This window comes from Siphateles boraxobius, unplaced genomic scaffold (genome assembly GCF_051911475.1).
Source record: "Siphateles boraxobius isolate OS27281-9 unplaced genomic scaffold, OSU_SipBor_1 115, whole genome shotgun sequence".
In the NCBI taxonomy this organism is placed as follows: Eukaryota; Metazoa; Chordata; class Actinopteri; order Cypriniformes; family Leuciscidae; genus Siphateles; species Siphateles boraxobius.
This window is the reverse complement of record NW_027508717.1, coordinates 546,083-573,362: the sequence shown is the minus strand read 5'-3', so window position 1 is coordinate 573,362 and position 27,280 is coordinate 546,083. Positions and strand designations below refer to the sequence as shown.

At 40.0% G+C, this 27,280-nt stretch overlaps 2 protein-coding genes, 1 long non-coding RNA gene and 1 pseudogene across 4 annotated transcripts; 2 read left to right on the top strand and 2 right to left on the bottom strand.

The window, feature by feature from the left end:
- LOC143707191 (uncharacterized) lies at positions 1–20,253 on the bottom strand (annotated as a pseudogene).
- Positions 10,578–12,332, top strand: LOC143707588 (zona pellucida sperm-binding protein 4-like). The gene is made up of 6 exons (XM_077200024.1): positions 10,578–11,120; positions 11,188–11,375; positions 11,449–11,546; positions 11,618–11,775; positions 11,852–12,044; positions 12,114–12,332. Exons 1-6 carry the CDS (start codon positions 10,586–10,588, stop codon positions 12,325–12,327), a joined length of 1,386 nt encoding a protein of 461 aa, XP_077056139.1. The 5' UTR covers positions 10,578–10,585; the 3' UTR covers positions 12,328–12,332.
- LOC143707604 (uncharacterized) lies at positions 12,355–12,608 on the top strand. Its single transcript, XR_013193170.1, has 2 exons — positions 12,355–12,422; positions 12,500–12,608. It is a non-coding gene; the product is annotated as an uncharacterized LOC143707604 (long non-coding RNA).
- On the bottom strand, positions 18,557–27,280 carry LOC143707513 (uncharacterized). Of its 2 annotated transcripts, none has more exons than XM_077200020.1 (19): positions 27,177–27,280; positions 26,601–26,766; positions 24,652–25,878; positions 24,419–24,558; positions 24,127–24,331; positions 23,944–24,048; positions 23,633–23,826; positions 23,037–23,178; positions 22,166–22,924; positions 21,998–22,071; positions 21,796–21,915; positions 21,670–21,717; positions 21,458–21,541; positions 21,286–21,351; positions 20,249–20,309; positions 19,945–19,995; positions 19,817–19,861; positions 19,627–19,691; positions 18,557–19,545 (listed from the first exon to the last, which is right to left on the bottom strand). In XM_077200020.1, the coding sequence occupies exons 1-15, from the start codon at positions 27,180–27,182 to the stop codon at positions 20,307–20,309; spliced, it is 3,339 nt and encodes a 1,112-aa protein (XP_077056135.1). In that variant the 5' UTR covers positions 27,183–27,280; the 3' UTR covers positions 18,557–19,545; positions 19,627–19,691; positions 19,817–19,861; positions 19,945–19,995; positions 20,249–20,306. The 2 variants fall into 2 exon arrangements, with proteins under 2 accessions (XP_077056135.1, XP_077056136.1); XM_077200021.1 differs by having other exon boundaries at positions 21,666–21,717; positions 27,177–27,265.

Here is a 27,280-nt window from a genome sequence, read left to right as displayed (position 1 = left end):
TTACAGATCAGTGGGTGGGACTTCACTTTCTGAAACTAAAAACGGAAGAGTGATTTCTCTGATAGGCGGATACCTCATAGGCGCTGTTCTGGATTAGTGGGAGTGGCTTGTGGAGCTTTGCAATGTGGTGCATTGTGGGAGTTGTTGTCTTTCATACAAATGCGCCTTAAAGTTATTTTCTGCATTCGTCGGTCAAGAAGGCACCAAATTTGACGTTTATTTTAAATTTCGACTACATATATGACCCACTTTCAATAAAGATTAATGTTGAAATGGGTGAAATAATTCTTTGAAGCCAGTTAGACATACACTTAATTCACCCGGATACTCCAGAAGTGTAGATGGAGATGTGAGATTAGAAGAGAACCCAAACACACCCTTTAGGACGGGTAAATCACTATACTCTGCTGTTATTACTGTACTTGAATTGTGCCAACGGGAGAAAATCTCTCTTTTGCTATTTAACCCATCCCATGATAAAAGACATCCTCTTACTGTATCTCTTACATCAAAATCTCTATGACTTGGCTGAGTCAAGTATATGTCTACAGCAGCCAAGATGGTGCTCAGGGGAACCAGTTCAACTTTACCAAGAGCAGTGTGGTTTGTTGCAAGTTCCCTAAATCCGAAAGAGATATGTGTATAGTTTAAATCAATTTCTAGCAAAGAATACATAAGGTCAAGATCTCCCTCTGAGGTCAGCTGTTCACTAATGTCAAACCAAAACTTGGAATATTTATGATCAATGTAACCATTTCCAGTAGTCTTCAGATTGGATTTCAGACCATCAGCGTTCACATAGATGTTAGCTTGATTATCCATTTTTCCCTTAAGTTTGATAGCATCAGGGAATGTAGAATCTGTGGTTATTTGGGTTGCAGACTCAATAGAGATAAAGGAAAGAGTTGCATCTAGCTTCAATGTATTCTCAGCATCTCCATGTCCAGCAGCCTCTGAATCTGGGCGATCAAAAGTGTACTTGATCTTTAAGTTTGATGCTGCCTTTGGGTGGGCCTTGGTGTCTGCAGAAAGTTGATGAGTAGCATCAATAGTGAACCATGTCATATTAATCTTAGCAACTGTGTCCACAGACAATACAGCCTCATAGATATCTTCCAGAGTCAAGGTACTCTCGTGATTACCGTCAATGTGGGCATTCTCCAAAGACAAAGAAGAGGCCAATTTTAATCCACTTTTTGTGGTCAGGCTAGTGGTTCCATCAAGCTTGGCCTTCAATCCCTGAAACACGGAGGCAGTTGTGGCACTAATACGCATCCAGTAATCCTTCGAATAAATACCTGCATTAGCATTGAGGTTGAGAATAGAGGACTTGAAAGACAACTCAGAGACCAGGTTACCCAATGAAGGAACAATGAGACCCAGAGACAAGTTTGGCTCTTAGATCAACAGCTGGTTGTTTGTGGTAAAGTCACGCCATAGGCCAGTATTATCATTCAAGTTCAGCTCCCTGATTGATGGAATCTTGAAAATGGCTGACACAAACATTTCTGCAGCATTTAAGTACCCAAAGATGGCCAAACTATCCACAACCGCGTAAATACCCATCTCAGCTTTTTTATTGCTGGCTGTGAAGTTATGGCTGTAGTTGTAATTGATTAAGTAGGCGACTACCACACTGCTGATTTCTTGTATGTCAGAGTTGAAGGCAACAGCGTAGTCTTTCTGGACATCAACATCGGCTGAAAAAGACTCGAAGAGGTTGATCTTAGCAATACCCCTGTTCTGAAAGTCAATAGCAATCTTACTATGACAAGTCATGATGTTGGCGGCATTAGAGAGGACACCGCTGACAGCTCCAACAACCGATGTGACATTGGATGCCTTGATTTCCACCATCATATCGCCCAAGCGAGCCTTCCCAGAAGCAACCAGCAAACTGTTCTTGATAAATGGAGACGCAGTATCAACACTAGCATTGAATTCAAAGTGGCTAAGAGCAACAGCATCAGCATTCACTTTCATCTTGATCTGCAAAGCATCACTATCAGTATGGCCAGTAAAAGACAGCTTGGCGGCGCCAAGGCCCATGTTCAAATGCAAATCACTCTCATGGGTACCTTCCTCAGAGAAGTCTTGAAGGGCAAATCTGCCAGTTCCTTCATTTTTAACTGTCAGTGTGAATGCAGCATCATCCTGGCAAGCTATAGCCTTCTGAATCAGCATGACTTCACCAGACAGTGAGTGCGAGGGGATGTTCACCTGGTTCTTGTATGAAGTTTCAAGAAAGAAAGTATTGTTAGAGGCAGATCCATTCAGAATCAACGATGCATGTTGGTCTAAAGTCAATTCAATGTGTGTTAACTTGAAAGTTTCAGACACTATTACAGGACTCATCTCGGGGATCGATATCTGTGCTGTAGATTCTAGATCATAACTCAGATTGTTGAGGTTTGCAGAGGTTCCTTTAGAGTTAAAGCAAGCTGTGAAAAAAGGGTATATCTTTGTGGCGTTCTTAAACTCTGCAGAGGTTCTGGCGTTGTAGAGAGCGCTGCTGATTATGAATTCACAATACAGTTTTCCAAAAGATGGCACTAGAAGAGATGTTGAAATTGCAGGAATCTGACTGTCAAGATTGTTCTCAGCACTGGCAGGATGGAAGATTTCATCAGCTTTGTGTAACCCTTGGGTCTTGATCAAGCTAAGAATGTTTTGTACATCCTCAATGATGGAAAATATCAAAACCTTGATGTGCTTTGGTAGGGTTTCAACAACTTTGTCAATATGCATACCCATCACAATCAATTCCCCCAAAATATCCAAAGCCTTACTGAAACGGTTGAACATATCACTCGCTAATTTGTCAAATGCACTGATCAGACATTTCAGCTTTAATGAATTCTCTTGGTACAAAGCTTTCAAGGCATGTTTCAGCTGCACAGCTCTTCTCTCAAAGTTCAAATTAGACACAAAGTCACTTATATGATGAGGTATGTTCTGAATTTTGGAAGCAATCCCCTCTCAGTTGATGTATTTCCTCAGGGTCTCGCCCATGCTCACGAGTGTTATTCTGATGTTGTCAGGGACTTGAGAAAGAATTTCAATGAAAGGCAAGCTAATTGATTGTGTATCGGTGCTTTTGTCATACTTTAGGAAGCAAAGTAACGGCAAAGTCCTGATATTTAAGAGACGGCAAAGTCCTGATAAGAAGTATTGACAGTGTTGAACAGATCGGTGTGCACTTTTCCAGACCTTTCCAGCCCAAGCCGCGCTGGAGTTTTTTTAAGCGCTGATTTTCTGTTCAATGGCATAGTCGTTCACTTCAGCCTTAAAGGAGCCGTATGTAAGAATGTGGCCAAAACTGGTACTGCAATCACTTTCAAATTACTGTAGAGCGATGTATCCCCTCTCCCTCCTCCCTGACTCGAGGTTGCCAGATAGGCTGCAGGATACAGCAGGAATTTAGGCTGCTACAACAAGCTTTTTCTGTTTATTATGTTTATGCTTCAAATGAGAGATGTTTTCCAAAGTAATTATATATCGCAAAAATGTACTAATGGCGATTAGCCAAATATAATCGTAAAGATGTACGCTCGTATGTGACAGTACATTGTTAGAACAGTAGCTGTTAGTCTAACTAGGGTAACGGTAGGTCATTAACGTCATTAACGTAAGTACACGCACAAGCCTCTGTCACTGTGTGTAACCGATATCAAAGATACAGCTATTCATTCAGCTGACGCCATAAATGAAAGCGACCAGCTGTATTTTTTAACTTACCCTGCAGTACACGTCCATAAGGCTAAAATATGTGATGTGAAAGTTTACGTGTCATTCTATTATTTTTGGCTGTAGAACTTGCATGATAAAAAATAATGGCCGTGGTAATGTTGTTTTCCTCAGCGCCTCATCATAATGACAGAGAAACGGGCTCTGAAAACACATTGCTAATGTTAGTACGTTAATGATGACTCGCCGTTTTTATTACCCAAACAATTCCTTACCTTTTCAAATCGATGACCCACCTCCTCCATATGAATTAACGTAACTTTACTTTGGACGAACATGCATAACTTTTTTCGTCTGTCATGAATTTTTGAAATGGCCATTTACATCAAGTACAAGTTAGCCAAACATAGACCTGTCCAGGAGAAAATTAGCAACGTTGGCGTCTGTCTTCAAATTCTTCTCCGTTTTCAGCCGTCTCCATCTTTGAAAGGTATCTCCTATACAGATCCTTGTTTAATTTCGGACTTTGTCACAAAGTATTTCGGATTCATAACGAGTTTTTTTTTGGTTTCGCAACGTTAGACATTTTTTTTATCCAATTCCGACACGTTTGTAGCTGCAGCTGTGGTAACTAGCAGAGCTGGCAACCCGGATGCCGCAACACTACTGACTTTGTGATTGGGTGATAGGTGGAGTGTGGCGCATCAGACCAAAACACAACATGACAACATCAACATCAGTTGAGGGCTGCAACTTCACTTTTTAAATGACAATATCCTGGCCGGACTACTGTTGTCAGTGATATAAGTATTTGAAATGAACATGATTTCTTAATGTCTAGTGACATATCAGGGCCATTTTATGATTAATTTAAATACATTTCTTACATACAGCTCCTTAAATTGTCACTTTAATCTTTTGTTCAGAGGGGAGAAGCAAAGTGTCAGACATGCTTTCAAATTGTGATTTAATGTTGACACCGTAGTATAGGTTAAGGTGGGTTGAGATCCTGCATTCATGAGAGTGAGCTATGGATTGTGGTTCTGCTTTTAGAAAGACTTTTGCAATAAAATCATGACTTGCACGTCCATTCAGAAAGTTATCATTACCATTAACAGTGGCATTAAAATTTAAGCTGAATGGAATAGTTGTACCATCGGTGTTGGTGTCAAAATCAAATGATATGACGTTGAAGCGTATGTGATTTTTGATTTTACGAGAAAGTCCAGCAATCTCTAGTTCAGTGTTGTGGTTAATGCGACTTCCCTTGATTTCTCCAATTGTTTTGCACTGGGCAGTGGCAGTTTCGTTTTTGTAGGTGATCTCGAAGGTGTGCTTAAGCTCCTGGAGACTCAGGAGGCTTTGCAGTGAGGTTGTGCCATTGGTTCTCAGGCCATCTGAGGTTCAGAATGGCTTTGTGGACAGCTTGGTGTCCAGTGAGTTTAACAGAGTTACAAAGCACTGTGTAAACAAAGCACTGTGAATAGCTAGACCACTGATGTCCAGTGCTCCTGTGACCAGGGAATGGATACGTTCTTCACTGCTGTAAGTTGAGGTCTCAATCTTAATGCTAACTGCTTCAACACCAGCTCTGGTCTCAACCACGTTTTGGATCTTTAGGCTCAGAACCTGTGCTTTTGTATGAGAATTTAGATCAAGCTGGGATTCCTTGGCTTGAAGGTTATTTTAGCAATGTTTAGCAATGTTAGAAGGTTGTCAAATGCTGTGTTGTTGGACAGAATTATCAGCTCTCCATTGGCAAAGGCTACAGCAAAAGAGTTCTGAGCCTGAAGAACTTTTGAATCTACTTTCAGTGAAGAATTAATCTTTGCCTCTTGTCTGAAAGGGAGGACTGAGACTGATTGCAAAAGGTTTCCTGAACCATGGACTGAACCAGCCTTGAAGAATCCTTTTAGGTTTCCATCTCCAGAGATCTCTTCGGCATCAACGCCAAACTGTCCATTGTGCTCCAGCGAAATTTGCACTCCAACACGGCTAATTACTTCAACCTTGCTTTTGGATTTCACACTGAGTTTTTCAGCAAATTTCACTTCCCCCTCAACACCAATCGTGCCATTGATAATCTTGTGGAGAAGCACAGCCTTTACGTTAGCCTTGAGAGAATCGTCAGGTGTGGTCTCAACTAGAGCAGATCCTGTGAAATAAATCAATCAATAAGCAATCATCCAAAACAAGTGCATGCACACAGTGCATGTGGTACTTCAATTATGGGTTTACCTTCGACCTTTAGGGAGAGGAGGTCAACAGGACTTGTGCCGGTGACTTCAAACTTAGCAGAATAACTTTCAGCAGGATCTCTGGCTGCAGACACAGCAACTTATAACTTGTAGAAGCTGCTGTTTAGTTTTCCGGACAACTCTACCAATCCGACAATCGGCACAGACAGCGACACACTCCCAGGAATGAAGAACTCTGGAAGGTTAACACTAGCAGATTCAAATTCCAGACCGAGATGAGGTACAATCAGGTTTGGTGTGCAGAGGGTTGTGGGAAATTTCAGATCCTTAGTGGATTTTCCACCCAAGGGCAAGGGAAGAGTGATGGTATAGTAATGCGGGCCAAAGTGATATTTAACAGCAGCCACTCTGTTTAAAAAGCATGTGTTAATTTTAACTGGTAACTGTGAATTGAATTGAAATACTGGTGAACATGGTGACATTAACTCACACATTCAAGAACAATCTTTCAGGAAGAGTGATCACAGGCACGGTGTGAACTCCAACATTCTGCACATGTGTAAAAATGAAAATTAAGTCATCATTTACTCACCCTGCTGTTGTTCTAATGAAGTATGCCGTTCTTTCCTTTTTAGACCACAAAAAAGAGAATAAAAAAAGTCCTGCTCGCGCTTGTCCATATAATGGCAGTGAATAGCTACCAACCTCAAACTTCCATAGAAAGACACAAAAGTATCACAGAATGGTCAGATACATCACATGTCATATATTCCAAGTGTTCTGGGGTTTACGATAGAGCTTGGTGGAAAAGAAACCTTAATTTAATGTATTATTTAACGAAAATCCTTACCTTGGCCGCTTATCTTCTGTGATCAACTGCATGCGTTCATGAGACTCTCATTAGCGACGCAGTTCACTCCAACACGCCCAGAAACACACAAGTTGTGAGAAATCAAGCGACATGAAATACAATCCATGTACTTTTTTGTGTTTGTTGTAACAAAAACTTATCTCGTTCACATCTATCATCAGACAAACTGAGTTTCAGTCAAGGGTAAATTTGATTCAGTGAAGAAAGTACTTGGATACTTTTTAGGATTTATAGGCGTTGTATTTCATAATGGGTTTTAATTAATTTTGATTTCTCACAACTTGTGTTTCTCTGGGTGAGTCGGAGTGAACCACTTCGCTAATAAGAGTCTCATGAACGCAGTCGAGCACAGAAGACCAGCGGCCAAGGTCAGGATTTTTGTTAAATGCATTACATTTTGGTTAGTTTTTCACCAAACCCTATCGTAAACCCCCAGAACACTTGGAATGTGTGACGTGTTACAAGGGATCATTCTGTGATGCTTTTGCATCTTTTTTTAAAAAAGCTTGAAGCTGGTTGCTATTCACCGCTGTAGCGATTCTTAGCTCAAATGAGGGGAATATATGATCATGGATATAATCCGTGAATCAACTACAGTTATAATATTATCCCTCACGGGAATATTTCGCCAACATATCTGTATGGGCAATTCAACACAACGAATTGTAATCAATTATCCATAAAGGAAGGCAAAATTAGATACATTTTTATATCAATTCTCAATCACAACGTGTTATGATTAAATATTAATATATCAATTGTCTATTATAGATCTATTTTCAGGATAACCCTTAATGGAATTAATTTGTTATCGAATGGTTTGTTCGTCCAGCAAACTGACCATATGATCCTTTATTAAATCACAAAAGGCTATCCTTTTATATATCTTCAAGAGAGACTGTTCTTCTCGGCCATGAAAAAAAGCTTTCTCTCGTTCTTTAAAATAAAATACTCTTTAAAGTATCAGCAATCTGTAAAGCGCGTAGCTTTGATCGGACATTAAAGGGACTTCAATATGAGCACAACCAGAATCAATAAATGAGTATATATGGTTTTAATAAAGAAAATACTACATATATCGATGACTAAGATTACACGGAATAAAATGTATACACAATACAATAAAACAATGAAAGAGGATGAGAATCAGAGAGAGAGAGTAAAGGGAGAAAAGATGAGAGGGGTTAGATCACGAAGGATCACAGAATGGCAAATTACCTGGACACAACCTTTGAGAGACAACAAAAATCAAATCTCCCTATAAACAGGGGGTTAAACAAATCTTAATGCTTTGAAAACACAATAAACGAATACTTGCAATTATCGCTCTCTTGTGTTGTCATGAAAGCGTGTGTCGGTGTCCTGGTGCTGTGCGCATTCTCTCGGAGTTCTTCGGAGCTGCGCAGTGACGTGCAAGGTGGTCCGTTGCAGGTAAAGTTTGCCGGATTCAGGCTAAGTTCATTTCACTCGTCGGTGGAAATGAACAAAAAGAGAATCCGAAAATGGAAAATAAAACTTAAAGAAAGAAACAAACAAAAGAAAACGAAGAGAAGGCTTGAAGAGCCTTGAAGAGGATCACAAAGGGAAGAAGTAAGAGTAAGAGCAAGAAGTTGAAGAGTAAGAGAAGAGGAAGGAGAGAAGCTTGGCGCGTCTCTTTAAAGCAATTTGGTTAACGCCTTCTCTCCCGTGAATGAACCAATCACCTGTGAGAAAAGTGCGCAGCCAAAGTGTTCCTTTGTCCTGTCAAGTCCTAATTTTGCATGTTGACCGCGTCAGAATTTGGTCAGAATCACTCCAAATATGGTAACGCCTTCGTTAAATACATTTTACGGTATGTTCATATACATATATGGCTTGGTCAGCCCCAGGGGATTCTGTAGGTATCAAAGACAACATGTACAGAGGATAATCTTGCAAGGTTACATTAAAATGCATAATATAGGCACTTATAGTCCATTTAGAACTACAATAGAAATATATATATATTCCAATCTGACTTGGGCATGCAGACACACATAAAAACATATCAAATATATCTCGGTAAAGTCTTCATATGAGGAAATTAATGAAAGGTTTGTGTGTGTGTGAAAACATCTCTCACTCCAAGGCCAGCTGGCATTCCTTTCTCCGCAGAAAGGAGGTGATAGGAGATACTGATCTCTTTGAGGGGCAGCATCGTTTGCCGTTGCATCAGGATACTTCAGGACTGTATAGTACTTCAGTCCAGGGAAAAAAGCAGTGCATTTATTCATATTAATATACTCGCCCTTGGCAGGAATGGGCTTAGCCTTGGCACCAACAACAGACACCAGAGAATTGCTATAGATGTGGGAAAATAACAGCATTTAATGTATGTAAAATAATTTGACTTGTTTTTAGGGCTGTAAGATTAATCATATTTTCATTGTGATCACAATTTTTACTTGTTTCTATTAATTAAGCATAAACGCAGTGACATTGGTCTGCTGTTTATTCATCCTATACAAATTTATTTCCATTATATTGCATTAGTAACAAGCCTCCACAAGCTTTCATGCTTGCGGATACCAGATGTCAAGGATACCAAGAGTTTAAATCCTTAAACTTTTGTTTTGGGTAAAAAAACCCTAAAGAGTTGGGTTGGAGAGAAAACGCTTGGGTTGGAAAATTACACAATTCTTTTGGGTCTTTCCCTTGGACTTAATCGCTGGATTAACATAACTACATGTATTAATACTCAAGCAAGTTCTTTTGAAGTCTAAAGTAACACGTTGCCCATTTTTATAGTGACATCTGAAGGAGGGGGGGTTCAGTCATGGAAAGTACAGCATTTTGTCCGGAACAAAATTAATATCAAACTGCATTACATATAACTTGCGATGAAGGACAGGACCTTTTTCTGGGTGGTCCCAGTAGTGTTTATTTAACAGTAGACTCGTGCTTTCCTAATCTGGTGGAACCCACATTGGTTGTTAACTGAGAGCATTGCATATGTGGCCATGCAAGAACAGCCCTTATATCTTGAAGAGAACTCTAATAATTGAATTCAAGCATAGTTTAGAGAATGAATGCTTTGGTAGTGAAACCAAGTTTTATTTGTATGACCATTTCTTACCCACCAGAGACAACGGTGATGACCGCAGACAAAATAATTTTGTATGTTTTGGTGAAGAGAGACTTTAACAGATCCTGTTCTTTTCTGACAGGACTCAAATTAAAATAAATGTGCATGTTTAAATTAATTTGAGGTATATAATTGCCTCAATTTCAGGTCTAGTCTGCAGCCTGCTACATAAAATATTGAGATATACTGAATGATCTAGCAGTGTGTGCAGGATACTAAAAGCCTTTATTATATAACTGTATTTTATAATGATGCAAAATTTAGGAATAAACCAGCTATTGCTGATAAAGGCTTCCATATCATTGCAACATAATTCTGCATATCAAACTCTTGAGTCAGTCTGAATACATGTCTGTTGCCATGAGAAATCCAAGATGTGTTTTTTTTAAAAACAATCCAGAAAAGCCAAAACATCCACTATTATATTCACATAATGAAGCTTAAAACAAAGGCTGAATTCTGAACGGCAGAAATAGTACTAGTAAATTATTCTGAATTCAGCTCAATATGTGTATTCTATATATGTTCAAAAAGGGTGGAAAAACAAGGAAAATTGAATCTTAAGAACAAATGGAATCACCTAGTTGCATAAACTCAACACTCATACAAGTCTGGAGAATCATGACTGTTAATGAAGAGGGAGGGATTATCATTAATTAGCCAAAGTCTGTATAGTACAAAAAGACCGAAGGGCAGCATCTCGACAGTGTGACTAGCTGTTGAACAATGGCAGGAAGTTGGTGTGCTGTTCAGTCTCTGGCACTTTGTATTTGGTTCTGTGCTTTCTGTCATGCTGTTCCGAAGTGGAGTGATCTGCCCCAGAATCCTCAAGCTCTGATGTTCCAGCAAACTGAGCAGCGGATTCAGAAGCCAGTTCAACAGCAAGCTAGTCAATGGTTTCCTCCGCAGGTTCAAAAGCCTCTTCAACAGCAAGCTAGTCAACAGTTTCCTCAGTTAGTTCAACAGCAAGCTAGTCAACAGCAAGCTAGTCAACAGTTTCCTCAGTCAGTTCAACAGCAAACTAGTCAACAGTTTCAACAGTCAGTTCAACAAGCAGGTCAGCAGTTTCCTCAGTCAGGTCAACAACAAGCTAGTCAGCCGTTTCAGCCTAAGGAGCCAGTGGTAAAGGCAGAGCCCCTTGACAAGTGTACTGTAGCTGATTATGAGCAGATCCAATGTGGACCACCTGGTATCAGTGGTGCTGAGTGTGCTGCTATCAACTGCTGCTTTAATGGCCAGCAGTGTTACTATGGGAAGGCAGGTAAGAGTGTAGAGGCATTCATGTTAAACTGATCCTCACAATAACCTGCTCTTGTAACTCGTTCCAGTGACTGTCCAGTGTATAAGAGATGGGCAGTTTGTGGTAGTGGTGGCTAGAGATGTTACGCTGCCTCGATTGAGCCTGGATTCAGTCCGTCTCCTGGGTGGAAATGATCCAGCTTGCAGTCCTGTGGGATCCACACCTTTCTTTGCTATATACCAGTTCCCTGTCACTGCATGTGGCACAAGCATGATGGCGAGTAGCTGCTTGTGGTTTTGTTCTGCATGGCTTAGAACGGATTGGATGCCAACAATGTTACTATTTGCAGGAGGACAGTGGCTATGTGGTGTATGAAAACAGAATGACCTCCTCATATGAAGTGGGTATCGGACCACTTGGTTCCATCACGAGGGACAGCCATTTTGAGTAAGTGATATATGCTTTATCATAAATGGGAATCATTGACAAATGCTACAAGCTCACTGCTTGTTGTCCAGGCTTCTCTTCCAGTGTAGGTACTCTGGTACCTCTGTGGAAGCTCTGGTTGTGGAAGTCAACACCGTTCCTCCACCTCCACCAGTAGCTGCTCCTGGACCCCTCAGGGTGGAGCTTAGACTGGCAAATGGTCAATGTGTCACCAAAGGCTGTGCAGAAGGTAAGTGTTTGTCCCAAGTATGCCTAAAGCCTTTCTAAAACTCCAGTTTCTAGTTAAACACTGCATTCTTCCTCAGGGGACGAGGCGTACACGTCTTACTACAGTGATGCTGATTATCCAGTTACAAAAGTCCTGCGGGAGCCTGTGTATGTTGAGGTTCACATTTTGGAGAGGACCGACCCCAACATTGTCCTGATGCTAGGACATTGCTGGGCCACATCAACCCCCAGTCCACTCAGTCTACCCCAATGGGATCTTCTAGTTGATGGGTGAGTAAGGCAAGTCTTTATCCATCTAGTGTGCTGTAAGGCATTTCTGACTGCCTCTTTGCCTTTCAGATGCCCTTACCAGGATGATCGTTACCTGACCACATTGGTTCCAGTGGCTGGATCATCTGGTCTTCAGTTCCCGACCCACTACAAGCGCTTTGTTGTGAAGATGTTCACATTTGTAGATCCAGCATCACTGGCTCCTCTGCAGGAAACCGTATGCTCTGCAGCCTTACCTCAACCCTTAATATTAGTGCTTTTTACAGTGAATTCTATGGCTTAACCCTTTCCCCCCCCTCTGTTAGATCTTCATCCACTGTAGTACAGCGGTGTGTCATCCCTTCTCTGGCTCCTGTGAGCAAGGCTGCAATAGGAAAAGTGAGTGCTTGCTGTAAACCAATTTCAAGAACTGTGAATTTGGTATTTAAATGCTCATGCTTCTACCACTTCTACAGGAAGGGACACTCCCATCAAGACCATCTCTAGTGGGCAAACTGTGGTGTCTAGTGGAGAAGTTAAACTGGTCATGTGAATTTAGATTTAATAAATTGAATGAAATCCAAAGTCTCTTTGGTATTGATCTTTCAACTGGAGTTGGATCTTTCATGACTGTTCTCAGTTTTATTTATTGGGCCATATTACTAAAAATTAAGTTGTTTTTCATTAGCAAGGTTGTTCATTCTGACTGGGGTGTTTGACTTGAACTAAAGCCAAGTTTATGCCCAAGCCACTTTACTGAACTACTAGTCAAGCTATGGTTCTTAACCTGAGCCCCTATCCTTCTGTATAGCTCAATATTTTGTTGCAGGGTGCTGACTTCTCAATTTTTTCTTTAACCATTTAATTCTGCCAAGGAATAAAATGCATAACGGCAAGGACTTTATATCATTTTTGTGTTTTTGCAATTCTGAGTTTACATCTCACAATTATGACAGTCATAATCAAAAGGGCTTATTTTCCAGAAAAGTTGACCCTCTTGGTCAGATGAAAGTGCAATAATTCTTATGAACTGTAAAAATGTCAAATGAGAATCATGATTATAAGTTTAAAGGGGTCATGAACTGGCTTTTTTTTTTTATTATTATATTGTTGTCTGAGGTCAACTTATGACGTTCGCTTGGTTTTTACATTCAAAAACATCAAAATGTATAAGTAATAGGCTATTTTCTACCCTAGTTTTGAGCCTAGCTCAAAAACGCTCGGTTTTTATGGGCGTCTTGCATTGAAGACTTGGAAATAAACGCCCACTGCTGTGAGTGGGTAACAGTTTTGCATAATGAGTTTCAACTCGCTCGTCAGTGCACGTGGGGGAAATTGTTTTGAAAACTTCCAATGTTGTAAAATGGCAACCGGAAAGATTCGCCCGTACATGTTCCACCCAGAGTCCGATCCCGAATCGCAGGACAATGAATCAACAACACCCCAAATACAACGGATACTTCAGCCTGTGACAGCGTGGTAAGTTATTGTTAATTGTTTATGCTACTTCTAATGTAGGCTATCTTTAATGTTTTTATAGAAATTTTACTCACATAAGTGTGTTGCACCATTCCTGTCGGATCCAATATAGAAGGCACAGCACCGTTTTTCAATCTTAATCGGTCTGCAAATCCTGTCTCGACCTGTGTCTTGTTTACAAAACAGTCCTCGGCGAAATGAAGCGAACAAACGGACAATGTTTTACCCACATCAGCTGGAACCTCATTAAAAATAAATTAACCATGCATTCCTATTGGAATCCAGAGGGGAAGCTTATGCAGCGACTGTCTTCCACAACCAGGCACTGCACAATATTTAGTAAACGGCATGTTTACTGCTCGGTAGCTCGATCCGGTTTGTCATCACGAGGTAGGCCTATGTTATTTAGCTATGCGTGTAATGCGCGAATCGGTGGGCGGGGCTAAACCGGCCGTGTTGAAGTAGGCATTGATCTTCTTCTGCGGGGGTGGTGTTTTATCCTCTTTGACGTCATAGTTCCCAAGTTTGAAAAACGAGTCGTTTGCTGAGCCTGGTGTCAATAAAAGCATTTATTGGACTAACAAGGACGTTTTCAGTTCTGAAACTTACAGGATATTCTTATAATATGGTGACCTCTTAGATTTCAAAAAAATGTATTTCTCAGTTCATCACCCCTTTAACATTTATTGCAGAGCCTTAATCCCTTTTATGGGAAGGGCATTTAAATCCTTTATGCATTGATAATCCAGTTTCACTTACGTGACGCTGATGAGCTCAGTTGGCCCATGAGGAGCTGGAATGGAGAGCTTGAGCTGGCTGTCGGTCACAGAGCTTCGCTCTAACACCACTCTCATGAAAGATGTTTGTGTGCATCTCCAGACCACAGTGAACAGTCGGGGAAGTTAGTCTCAATCACAAACTCAATGCCAGCAGACGGTCAAAGCAAATTCCCTCTGTGTAGGATACATTTTATTCATTGGCTGTTGCGTTCAATCTTACCCAGATAGATTAGTGCTATTTTCTGATTGGCTATTGTGTAGCTCGACGAACAACACCAGAGGAGACGCGCTTCACTTGATTCCTGCCGATTCTACAGTGAGAGCAGCACGGCCAGAGTTTTGGGCGCTGCGGCATTTTAAATATATTAGGCTACAAATAGTTTTTCAACGTGAGAAATACAATGTGTGGCAGGAGACCGAAATGAGTGACTGTCACGCTCAATGCGTGTAAATATAACATGTGGTGCATTTATATTAAAAAAAAATAATTTTGAGTTGATTCTTACTTGACCCAGAGATTAAAGGCTCGAACTTTATAATTATAATTGTGTGTAATGTTGCGTCATTTCAATTCCTTTATTATCTGAGTAAGCGTTGTACTAATCTTTCTTCCCATTGGATTAAAAATAAGTATGTTTTGTTCATTATGTGTTCTGTTCATTTTGAGTACATTTTCACCTGTACTTCTGAACCAGCTATTTTTCCATGCATGTTCAATGTCTGCTGGGGGGTTTTTCTGCTCTGCATTGCGCTACAGCCACTTCTGGGGAAATTGCTGCTTGCAGCTATATTTTATTCCTGTGATCAAAGCTAAATTTTCAGCATCATTCTTTTGAACTTTCTATTCATCAAAGAATCTTGTAAAATAGAAATATATCACGTTTCCACAAAAATATGACTGTTTTCAAAATTGATGAAATCAGAAATGTTGCTTGAGCTTCAAATCATCATATTATAGTGATTTCTGAAGGATTATGTGACACTGAAGACAGGAGTAATGATGCTGAAAATTCAGCTTTAATAACAGAAATAAATTACATTGTACAATATATTTACATAGACAACACCTATATTAAATTGTAATAATATTTCACAATTTTTAGTGCATTTTTGTTCAGATAAATGCAGTAAAACACATCTTAGAGCATAATAGTAGAAATGGCGCAGTGGATAAGACACATGAGGCATAAAAATAACAAACTGAAACAATGGGTGGTGATGGCGCAGTGGATAAGACACATGCCTTTGGTGTGAGAGACTCGGGTTTGAATCCACTGTGAGACACCAATGTGTCCCTGAGCAAGACACTTAACCCCTAGTTGCTCCAGAGGCGTGCGACCTCTGAAATATAACAATTGTAAGTCGCTTTGGATAAAAGCGTCAGCTAAATGCATAAATGACAATAACATGTGCACGACTGAAGTGTGTTGGACTCACCCTGCCTGGATTAAAGCTCAATCCTCCTTTGACTCCAGGAGTAAAGGTACCAGACAGAGCCACTCTCAGTGGAAAGCCAGCTCCGGTGGGCAGATAAAACTCATTATCCATGAAGATGTAGTGAAGGAAAAGCTCGTTGTCGACACTTGAGAGCAGTCTTTTGAGGAACTATTTCAAAAATATAATGCTGATTAGTAATGCAAAGAAATTTCGGTGACTGAAAATTGTTGATTCGGGCAAACGATTTTGGAGGATAGAAATCATTGACCCAAACAGTGACGTTTAATTAACGGTTCTCTAATGGCGTGTTCAGCGTCTGTTTTGTTCCACAACGTGGATAAACTACAACGGGTAAACATGTCAGCTGTGTGGAAGCTCGTGCTGGATTAACAATGTCGATTTCTCATTTTTAATCTATACTGATAATTTTTTCATCAAATTTTGAATGTGAGTGTGTGGAGGCAAGGAATAATTTGAATATTCTTGATTCCATACTAAATGACACAAGGGTGTTGAGTTACATTAAAGCTATTTTTTAAGGCATGAATAAATTATTTTCACAGTATAAAAATGTTTAAATATGTCATTTTGATTATCAAAGATGAGTTTTAAAGGATAAAATAATTGACTTCACTTTAAATCTCAAGATTTTCTCTGTTGATCCATGAAGAAAACTTTACTACATATTTTTTGTAGAGCCTCCCAACCAATAAACAAAATAATCTTTGGGCTTTGATACTTTTGTTTAGAAACAAAGTCTCAGCTTTCAAATTCTGTCAATTTCATCACAAAATTCAAACAATAAATGTGGATTTGTGTGGTGACAGATCACTGAACTGCCTCTTTTCTACTAGTTACTAGCAAATAAACATCAATGAACATCAGAAAGAACAGAAAAACTTACTGAAATCAATCATGTCTCATGTAATCAGTGTGTCAACCACAGAAAGACATCAATAAAACAGTTTGAGAACAATGTCACGTAGTTACATTTACCTCAGAAAAACCATTCAATGACCATAAACTTGATAGTCAGCTAGAAAAATTCCTTTTGATAAATATTTGCACTATATGACATATTCATTATATTTTTACTTATCCTGTTGTCTTCATTATGTAACGTATGTTTGAATAAATCTGTCACGAAAACAAGTTTTAGTACAGCCACCGTTTACTTATATTTCAACAACAAATTGGAGTAGAAACATAATTGTGTTATTAAAAGGTTGATATAACAACTGCATTGTTTGCATTACTAATTCTGATGACAGAATCCATGTGGTGACAGCTGTGGTTGGTAAAACTGTACTCACGTCAGTGGGGATCCTCTTAAGGAGATTGTGAATCATATTGCCATCTTTTGTATCAAGATACCCAAGTTCAGCTCCCAGAAGCTTGAGGTACACCATTGCTTCAGGAGCATCCTGGGCCTTTAAGTCCTCGATAAGCTTGTTGACATTATGACTGATTTCATTGACTATGTTTTGAGAAGCCTACAGCACACAGAAGAGATTGAGATTGGAATCCAGCTGTGAAGAAATACATCCATTTGCAACTTTCACTACATTTAATACCTGTCTCTTCGTCCTATCGTTTCCCATGAACGGCAGCATGTTGTCCAAGACCTCATTGAGTTCGACGGGCATCTTGTCGGTGGCATATAAGGTGGTCTTCATGATAGTATCTGGGAAGAATCCATTGTCACCAAAGATAGCCTCCACAATGGGCTCAAAGCCCTTTCCCTCCATGCCTATCTGAAAGCAAGAATCCAAGACATTAGGGCTGCTTGATTATGGCAAACAGAATTTGGCAAAAATCAAATAGATTTCATAGGGCCATAATCAAGTAATGTTGGACTTTTATTGAACTCTGTACCTCAATCAAGTCCATATCAAACCCAAAAGTATTCAAGGTCAACTCCAGCATGACCTCCCTTGTAAATTTATCAGGAGTTTCAATGATCATGTTTCCCTCTAAAGATCCAAGTCTGAAGTACCGAGAGAGTTCGTTTGGTTCCATGAGCATTTCAATTTCATTGCCTTGAAAGGCCTCTCGAATCTTCAGTCTCAAGCTAAGGAGTAAACAATACAAGATTACCCGTAATTTCCAATGCCTCCAATGCTACGAGCTTGTGGGCCAAGTGGGCTCTCTTACGTCCATCGTTGGTCTTGGAAAGCCCAGCAATTTCCCTAAGAACAACAAGAGCGGCTTCTTCATCGAATATCATCGGTCTGCGGAACAAAAATGGGCGTTTTATCCGTAAACGGGAACACCCCCACTTTTCGGAACATAAATGGGCGTTTTATCCGTAAACGGGAAAACCCCCCTTTTCTTCTTCTCCTACAAGGAACTGTCAACATCCGGTCTATATTATGTCAAAATAAGGGTTGGGTTAGCATTGACGTTAGCATTGAACCAAACATAGGAAAGCAGGAACTTAAGTTTGAACGTAAAGCCAGCTACCGAACGTCGCAGTAGCAGTTGAAAATGTTGGGTTGTGCAGTGCATTGTTCTACTTGTCAAATAGCTTACATGCCCCTTATGATAAAAAATAAAATAAATTGTACTGCAGTATCAACACAGTATTTCATACAGTACAGTAATTACTGCAGAATAGCCTACTGCACCTCAACACAGTTGTAGTACTGCTGTAAGTGCAATAATTTGGATACGAAAAAAACTGCATTCATAACAAATATTACAACAGTGTTACCACTGTATACTTAAGATACAAGCAGCATTTATTTACAATCAGACAGCATAGTTCACAAGGGTTCCCTTATTTACACACACTAATACTTGGCTGAATATGGATATTTTCAGTAAAGACACAGACAATTTATTTTACGTAGCAAACTTAAAACTTTATTGTCATGCAGTATAAAATACAAAATAAAATACAGTAAAAAAATAAAATAACAACTTATAAATACAAACTCAAGTTATATCAACTAACTATACAAACTAATCAAGTGGGCTCCCCAAAGGACACGGTATAGTTTGAACGGTAAAGTGTGTGTGTGCGTGTTGCATGCATGTGTGTGTGTGTTGCGTGTGTGTGTGATACAAACTAATCAAGTGGGCTCCCCCAAAGGACACGGTATAGTTCGAACAGTGTGTGTGTGTGTGTGACATGCGTGTGTGTGTGTGTTGCATGTGTGTGTGTGTGTGTGTGTTGCATGCGTGTGTTGCATGCGTGTTGCATGTGTGTGTTGCATGCATGCGTGTGTGTGTGTGTGTGTGTTGCGTGTGTGCGCAAGAGTATCATGCCTGCACGTGTGTGTTTCATGCATGTGCACGCGCGTGTGTGTTTCATGCATGTGCACGCGCGTGTGTGTCATGCATGCGTGTGTGTGTGTGATGCATGCGTGTGTGTGTGTCATGCATGCTTAAGATGTCTGAAAGGCAATGGGACCTACTTTGCAAACTGTACATCCTGTACCAAGTACCTTCCATAGCCTGTGTGTCTAAGCACCAAGCATGCCTTCATCCAATTTTTTTTGGAAGAAAACAAATGTGCTAGTCGTAGCACAAGGCCACTGCCACGGCCTGCCACCTTGTAGATTTTGCCAATGCTAATATGCACCAGATTACTTTCAATTTCAAGATCCTCAGCCACGCTATCATTAATGCTGATCATTGGATGAAAAGGCCTCGAAAGATCTCGAAACAATTTAGACACCCTATTAAATGATTCCAGCATGGTCATGTCCATTCTAAGGGTAATCCCAATGATCTTCTGCAAAATCTCTGGAGGGAGGTATGGCTGGTCCTGTTTCTGGTCCCTTTCCGTTGCAGCAGGTGTGACCACTGGTCCTTCAGTGTTGCTGAGAGATGGAGAGAGTTTAGCATATTGGCCTACATCCTCAAATGTAGGTCAATCACAAACTAAGGATACAATGTGATACCTTTCAACAGTAAATGTCTGCAACACTTGCGCACACCACCACCTTCTGATAGTTGTCATGTCCACCTGAAAAGAATTGTGGTCAGCAATACATATTGTGGTCAGCAACTTCCAAATAGGACGAGTAAATGACTGAACATATAATATTTAATATTATACATCGGATTAAGATTTTAAGATAAAAAACCCACCTCACTGAAGTCAAATGGTTTTTGGAGGGTAGCATACATAGCATACTGAAATTAAGATAAAAAAAAAAGTTACTAATTCAGAAGAAGTCAATAAAAGACGTTACAGAAAACATTAGGCTACAACTCACCATCAGCATGAACACCCCACAATTATTGCTGAGATGCTGATGAGATGCACCCTAGAAAAATCATAACAGAGCATGGTAAATGATGATGATCCGTACATATTTGCATTCACTCTCCAAATCAAATTGCATTTAAGCCCGTTTGTTTGTTTCTTTCTTTCTTTCTACCACAATATGCTTTAATAGGTTTTTTAATAGGTATTTTTTTAACAGCAACTACGGTCAGCAAGTAGCAACACATGATTGTCTATGCTGCTATACTAATTGTAATGGATTAGAGCTCCATCCACACATGCCAATGTTTTACCTCATAGTCTGACAAGAAAAGGATGTTCCACTCTTCACTGGACACCATATGTGCGAGGTTACTGAAAATAATTTTGAAGAAATATTAGTTGCAATTCACCTCTTTCAAATGGAACACTGAGCCCTAATAAGGAATTGCCAAAACTCTGCCTTGACTACACATACCCACCTTGAGAGCACAGCTTATAAGTGTAATGAATAAGGTCTACACTATACCCATACTAGTAACTGGCCTAGGAGTAACAGCATTTCCTAATAGAGACTTAGGAACATATGGAACGTGTGAACAGTGAAAACAATTTATCTGAAAAAAAAAAGGAAGTTAGTCTAAAACAGAACTACTATACTTCCATTAAAAAAACACTCTGTTCTTGAAGCAGTGTTTTGAAAGCCCACATAATATTTCTAAAAAGTAAAGACTCTGATGTTTCCAGGGAAAAAATGATCAACTGTCTTCATTTTAATCAAAAAAAAAAACTACATAACTATTCTCTTAAAGGTTTAGACATAGGAAAGAACAATGCTTCAAGACCCTCCGAGTTTTCCATGAACATAAAGAACCAGCAATCAGATTTCTAGGAAAAACCTGAAGACATCTAGGTAGCAGCCATCTCCAAAGCCACTAGGATCCCTGGAGTCAAAAAAGTGCATAGTCCTCTGTCTTGGTTTGAGAACCTGTTAAAAGTTTAATTTCATGGAATAGCAAGACATGGGTTGGTTAAGGACCCAATTACAACCATAAAGCTCTTTACAGCTGATGTTTCTCACTCAGCCATAATCTACCTCCTGAGCTTATCACCCCCATATCATAGATGTTTTATGACTGAGCACTTGAGTTACCCTAGGCAAGGCAACTGATGAAAGAAATAGGCTTTTAAATATATTAAATTAGCATTTTCTGGATTTTGTGCCCATTTCATATTAGAATTAAACATTCCTGAAACAAATTGATGCAGTACATGGCAACAAAGTAAGGATGATGGTTGTATAAAAATAGTATGATTTCAAAGAACAATATGCCAAGGTGAGATTACTCACACACAAAGTCCAGTGTCCTGGCTGCCAGGCCGGGAGAAGCACAACATCCTTGGATGCAAAGTCACACTGGAGGAAACAAAAACTTTTCAGAGAGGAATTTGAAGGATATGATGTAAATACAAATAGGTAGATAGGACAAGGTAGATACAAATTATTTTACATCACTACTCACAATCATGGAATCAGCAGGGCAAGCTGATAATGGAGGAAGCCACGTCACTACCACATAGGCATCCACAGCAATGGTTGCTATGCCCTTTAATAAAAAAAATTTTTTTTTAATCATAGAAACAGACTTTGCCTACACTACATAAAATTCAACGGTTAAAAACACAAAATCAGAGGGCAAGGTCGTTTCGTAAAATGAATAAACCACTTACTTACATGTGCATTTGCAATGTTTGTGATAATGTTGAAACAACAATTTGCTATCTAAAAAGAAAGAAATAAGATTATTCATACTGCAAGTCCACATACAGATCAAAGAATAGACACTAAGTTTTTACTTACCGTTGCTTCTATATCTCTTTCTAGGCCAAGTGTCCAAAAGTCTGACCTTTTGAGGATCGGGGAGTTGGCTAGGACAATTGGCTCATGTGGGTCGGCATTAATGTCCAACACATAGTCTAGCTATGGGGAAATGTGCATAAAATGATATACATGCATGCATGATTGAAGACGCTGATTGAGAAATACTACTATTACAACTTACTGCTTGAGAGAGTCTTGCATGTAGTGTTTGTTTCCAATTTGCAACTGTGGAGTCAAGATTAGTGGGGTGAACAGCTGAAGAGAGAGAAAAAATAGAATGTATTATTGGAAACATATATACTGTATTGTATACAATCACTAGTGAAAACAGCTTGAAAATGTCTCTTACGCTGACATTGTGGTGGGAAATTTGGGTCTAATTCTGTTGTCTGTAAAGTGTCCATGACAACATGCGTGTCTGGGAGAAGATCACATTCTCTTGTCTGAGAAGAGGGCAAGAGACAGAATTCTGCCTGTCCATACTCATTGAGAGTCAGTGGAATGTCAGGGCTCACAAGCTTCCTTAATTCCTCCATGACTGTCTTGTTTTTCCGTTGATTGTAGTGATGAATGATATTTCGCATCGTGAAGACATGTGCAGAAGGAGAGAGCATATTCATGAAGTAATTATTTTTCTTCATGATGGAGAAGAGCTGTTCAGCTACTTGGCTGTTTATTCTTCCGGCAAGCTCTGGTACCAGCCCTAACCTCCGAAGGATATCTCTTGGGTCTTTCGTGTTTCTCTCGTGGAAGGTGTCATAAAGACAATAGTGTTCTTCCGACCCAGTCAAAGGATGGCCATTCGGGTCCGGGAAAGTTTTCTTGGTTTTGAGCCAGGGTAAACTGACTGTGCCACCTTTGGATGCCCACTGCAGGTTTTCAGGGCTGGGGTCCAGCAGTCGACCCTCATGAGGGCTGAAAGGGACCACCTCAGGTTCTCTCAGGTTAGCATGTACTGCAAGCCCTCGGGCAAAATCGTAGATGCTTATATTTGGCATATGTTTCCACGAGAGCAACAAGTCTGTGAAGTCTCGCGGACTTTCTGCCCTAATGTTGCATTTTAAAGAAACAACTTGTCCACAGGGGCACATAACAACAGCCCAACCACCTGTGGTAGAAAGAAAGACCTCAATGATGTCCAACTACATTACCAGTAGACAGTCCAAAAGATTAACACTGTTGTGATAAACACTTGTGTTGAGCCAGTTATTTTAACTTACCAGATGCACCCCAAACCTTCTGAAAGACTTTATCGTACTTGCTTCTAGTTGCCATCTCTTCTCTTAGACGCAAGATTAATTCCATTTTTGAGCCCCTGGAATCAATGCCGCACTCCTTACAGAGTTTGCGGATGGCATGGACCTGTAATGTATTAAAAAAAATAAGGTGTAATTGCCAACTGCTGTATTGTTTGAACAGAATAAAAAAAAGAGACACAAAACGTTTATGTCACATGCATAGTTTGCTCTGTGTATGCTGGAGGGGGTTGAGGTTACTGGTGAATTGGTGACTGGAGAGGTGAAGCAGTGTGCTGGTGTGTGTGAGGGGGGAGGGTGTGAGAGGTCTTACTTATAATGCCAGGGGATATAGGATAGTGAGGGTAGAGGAATATTATGCATGGAGATATGTAAGACAGGTCCATGAAATAGGGAGGGAGATGTAAAATATATATATATATATTTTTTTTTCAGGTGTGTGTGTGTGTGGTGCAATGTGTTTGGATGTGTTCATAAGTGCTAAAGAGTGAATGTGTGCAAAGTCAGTATAGTATGAGTTTAAGGTTCAGATCATGTTCAGGAAATGCAGATAAGCTCACCTTTAAATTGGATATTTCGTCCAGTAACCGGTCCTCTGTTATGTCCATCTCCCTGCATTCATTTGGCTGCATGGACATGTGGACCTTCTCATGCTCTGTATTGAGCACCATATTCGACTTGCGAGTATGAGAGCCAATCCAAGGGGCCCAGTGGTTGTATGTGGGTTGAACTTGGAAAGGATTTTGCCTGTCACCTGAAAGAAAACAGTCTGTACTTAGGGTTTGTAAGGGCAATAGATAGACAGGAAGTGAAGTGGAGAATTGTATTTCAGTGGGTAACATGGCAATTATTTAAGATTAAAGCCACTTACTTGGAACAAAAGCCCTTGCGATTCTCTCCAGACATACAGAGTCCCAGAAGTCACCAATGTCCACCTTTCCATCAAAACCATCAGGTGGATTCTCTAGTTCACTGACTACAAGTTATAAGAAATATTAATATAGTTGACAATAAATGGGGGTCGGCATTTTCTAGAATAAAACCTGGACAGTACCTGCCATGCTAAAAACACAGTTCTTGTGAAGATCCATGACAACAATAGGTGGGTGATGTCCACAGCGAACACAGGCAAAATCATAATTATGATCTGTTAACGCTTCAAAATGAAGGTACCCATGTATCAGAGTGTTTTTGTTGGGATATTTTTGTCCTGAGGTCAGCTCACATGTTTCAATAGCTCGACCTAGAGCTGTGTGTGTCTGGAATAAGAGATTTTCAATAACAAATTATATGAAATGCACATGTATGCAATATCCAATTTCACATCTTGAAAACTGTACAATTACCTGAAGGCAGTTTCGAAGGTAAATACAAAAATGGAGAGTAAGAATGACTCTGTCATCGAAATTGTGTACACCATCCTTCCATTCTTGATAGCGAATTATCATGCCACATGAATTGCATTTTTTGGAATAAGTTGTCACACCTGTATTACATGAAGAAATCATTACAGTAGTGTCACCTAAAACTTGGAACAATAAATAAATACAACTCAATGTTAATTTTACATGACACTTACCCTCAACGACTCCCTTCAGTGAGATTATTTTAGCTGATTTGGTTATGATGAAGGGTTTACTGAGAGGAACATTGGTACATTCTGGACAAAGTTGTTCCTTTGGGATCAGATGCATTGGAAGTTCAGCCTCACTCGCCAAACCACAAAACTCTGAGGGCAAGTCCGCAGGAAGCTTTTTTTTCCTGTGTATGTATTTAACTACTCTTTTTAAGTTTTCTTTTTGAGGAGGGTACCTGTATTCAAGAAAACAGGGTTCAGTTTCAGGCTCTTCTTCTTTTTCTTCTTCTTCTTCAGCCTCATCATTTGTATTTTCAAAATGCTCCTTCATTGTTTGGAATAGGTCCCACTTGGCAATGCACTTGTGAATACAAGCCTGTTTTCCTGTAGCACAATGACAGTGCCATGTGTTTTTGACTAAGTCAAACATTACCATCATTCTGCCAAACTGGTTGCAGTAGGAGAGGTGTGGCTCATAAACAGACACAAATTTCCTTGTGGAAGAGCTTCCAACTTGAACCTCAATACTGAAAGGGATGCCTTCCTCACGTGCTGCTGCTTGTTTCTGGAGACATATTTTTTTTTTCTCTTCACTGAACCACTTGCTGCTCACAATTTCTCTGAGGACATCTTCCTCAAGCTGGATCTTAGAAGTGAGGGGTGGTGGACAGTACTTCAATGACTGAATGTGGGCACAGTCATATGTAACGAAACCACTCCTGTGCATTACCTCTGTGTTTCTGATACAGTCGTCCAATGCGCACCTAATTTGGTGGTTCGTGCCAGAGGTTTTTTTCTGGACGTGAATGGGCCCACTGTTACTGTTAAATGACTTTAAAACAGCATATATTCCCATATCAGTGTCCAGACATTCGCACGCTAAATGGCGATCGACTCTTATATCTTCTTTGAAAATCGGGTGTCGTCTCCTCATGTGTTGTTTAAGATTTTTTTTGTTCAACACAACTGCACATTTTGTGCACTGCACCCGTCTCACTTGAGAAGATCTGCCAACTGTTGTCGTTGTTGATGTTGGTGTCACTTCATCCAGCACAGGGTGAGCCTGGGGCTGGTGCTCTGGCCTCTGGTTTGCCCCCTGTGAATTCTGTGATTGGCAGGTGCTGAGGTGTCTCAATAAATTATTCCTCCTCGGAAATGTGAGGCCACAACCACAGCAGTGGTAGTGACTGTCCTTTCTGCAGCCCAAATTGCATCTGTACATTATAAATTCTGGACAAAAAAAAAATCAAATAGTTGGCCCACGTAACATGAAACAATGGCTTGGCAAATATGGCAAAGACAGCTGACCATCAGTAACTTCACTAATAACATTATTTTTGTAATTTTATAACAAATCAATAGAAGATTTCATAGAAGGCCATGATACAGGGCATAGTGCAATATATGCGACAGGCTGTGTACAATATCAGTGTGCAACATAGGTCAAACACTTTTTATAACTTTATGATCTTCTGATTAAGTGATGCAGATTTGTGTATTGTGCATAACACAGATGGGGAGAATCTTATGATGCGTAATTGGTGGAGGGGTATGTGGTCTGTGTGTGTGTTTATGAGTGTCTGCATTCATTTATTTATTTAATATACTGATGGGACAATACTTTAAGGAAGGCCATGATATAGGGTAGGATGCAATACATGTAGGCTGTGTGCAATACATGAGGTAATGAGGCAGTGTGCAATAGAAGATTGTGATTGTGATGCAGATTGTGAACTGTGCGTTAATTGAATACTTATCATGGGGCTATTTTATATGATATGTACTTGTAATGGGGAGGGGAATCTCTCCATGTATGCATGTCTATGTGTGGGTGTGTGTTTTTTTTTTTTTAAACATGATTTTAAGTGTACCTGTGCCAGCCTCTCACTTCCCAAAGATGAATTTCTCCACTCTGGAGACAACAAAGGCTTAACTATCTATCTAAAACATACCTCCATGATGCACCACCGTCTTTAGATGGCTCTGCATGTGGGTTTCCACCCTCGCATAGTCCCCTTTGTACTGAGGACAGAAAGGGCAGTGGAGCAGTGTGCAGCCTGGGTCTGGGCATCTTTGGTATTGCGGCTTCTGACCGCTGGACAGGACTGAAGAGTGTAACTACAGTGGAAGGAAGACATATGGAGAACATTAACCAAACTCAAATGTATTCTTATACCATCTTGCTGCTGCTTGAACTTGATGCGTTGTCTAACGTGTTCAACAAACAAGCAACACGGATGCATAATGTTTTTTACTTCTTTACTTTGAATGACATTTAGATGGAAAGAAACAATGTGCATTGCTGACATGTTTTTAACGTTGCCACAAAAACACGATGACTAAGTTAGATTTGTCAGTATTTAACTTACGTAAGGCTAAGCAATCATAGATTGTATATAAAACCAAACAATCTAACTCCGTTCTGGCTAGCTGCCATGACATCGTTAACTAACATGCTTGCTTTCGTTTCGACCACATTCTAACATGACGCTGGAATTGCTCAAACTGTACAAATAAATTATACTTACAGACATAACTTCTCAAGAAACAAATAGACCTACGCTAACTCTTTGCCATAGCTACTACCATAGACTCGTAAAGACTTTTATCTAGGACTAAAAAAGCGGAAGCC

What these genes read in the sequence shown, in the direction of transcription:
- LOC143707588 (XM_077200024.1), top strand. Translation starts at nt 10,586, where the DNA reads ATGGCAGGAAGTTGGTGTGCTGTTCAGTCTCTGGCACTTTGTATTTGG. An exon ending in GTGTTACTATGGGAAGGCAG is followed by an intron (nt 11,121 to 11,187) that starts GTAAGAGTGTAG and finishes AACTCGTTCCAG; the next exon opens with TGACTGTCCAGTGTATAAGA. An exon ending in CATGTGGCACAAGCATGATG is followed by an intron (nt 11,376 to 11,448) that starts GCGAGTAGCTGC and finishes TACTATTTGCAG; the next exon opens with GAGGACAGTGGCTATGTGGT.
- LOC143707513 (XM_077200020.1), bottom strand. An exon ending in ACTGAAGGGAGTCGTTGAGG is followed by an intron (nt 24,559 to 24,651) that starts GTAAGTGTCATG and finishes CATGTAATACAG; the next exon opens with GTGTGACAACTTATTCCAAA. An exon ending in CGCAAGGGCTTTTGTTCCAA is followed by an intron (nt 23,827 to 23,943) that starts GTAAGTGGCTTT and finishes GTTTTCTTTCAG; the next exon opens with GTGACAGGCAAAATCCTTTC.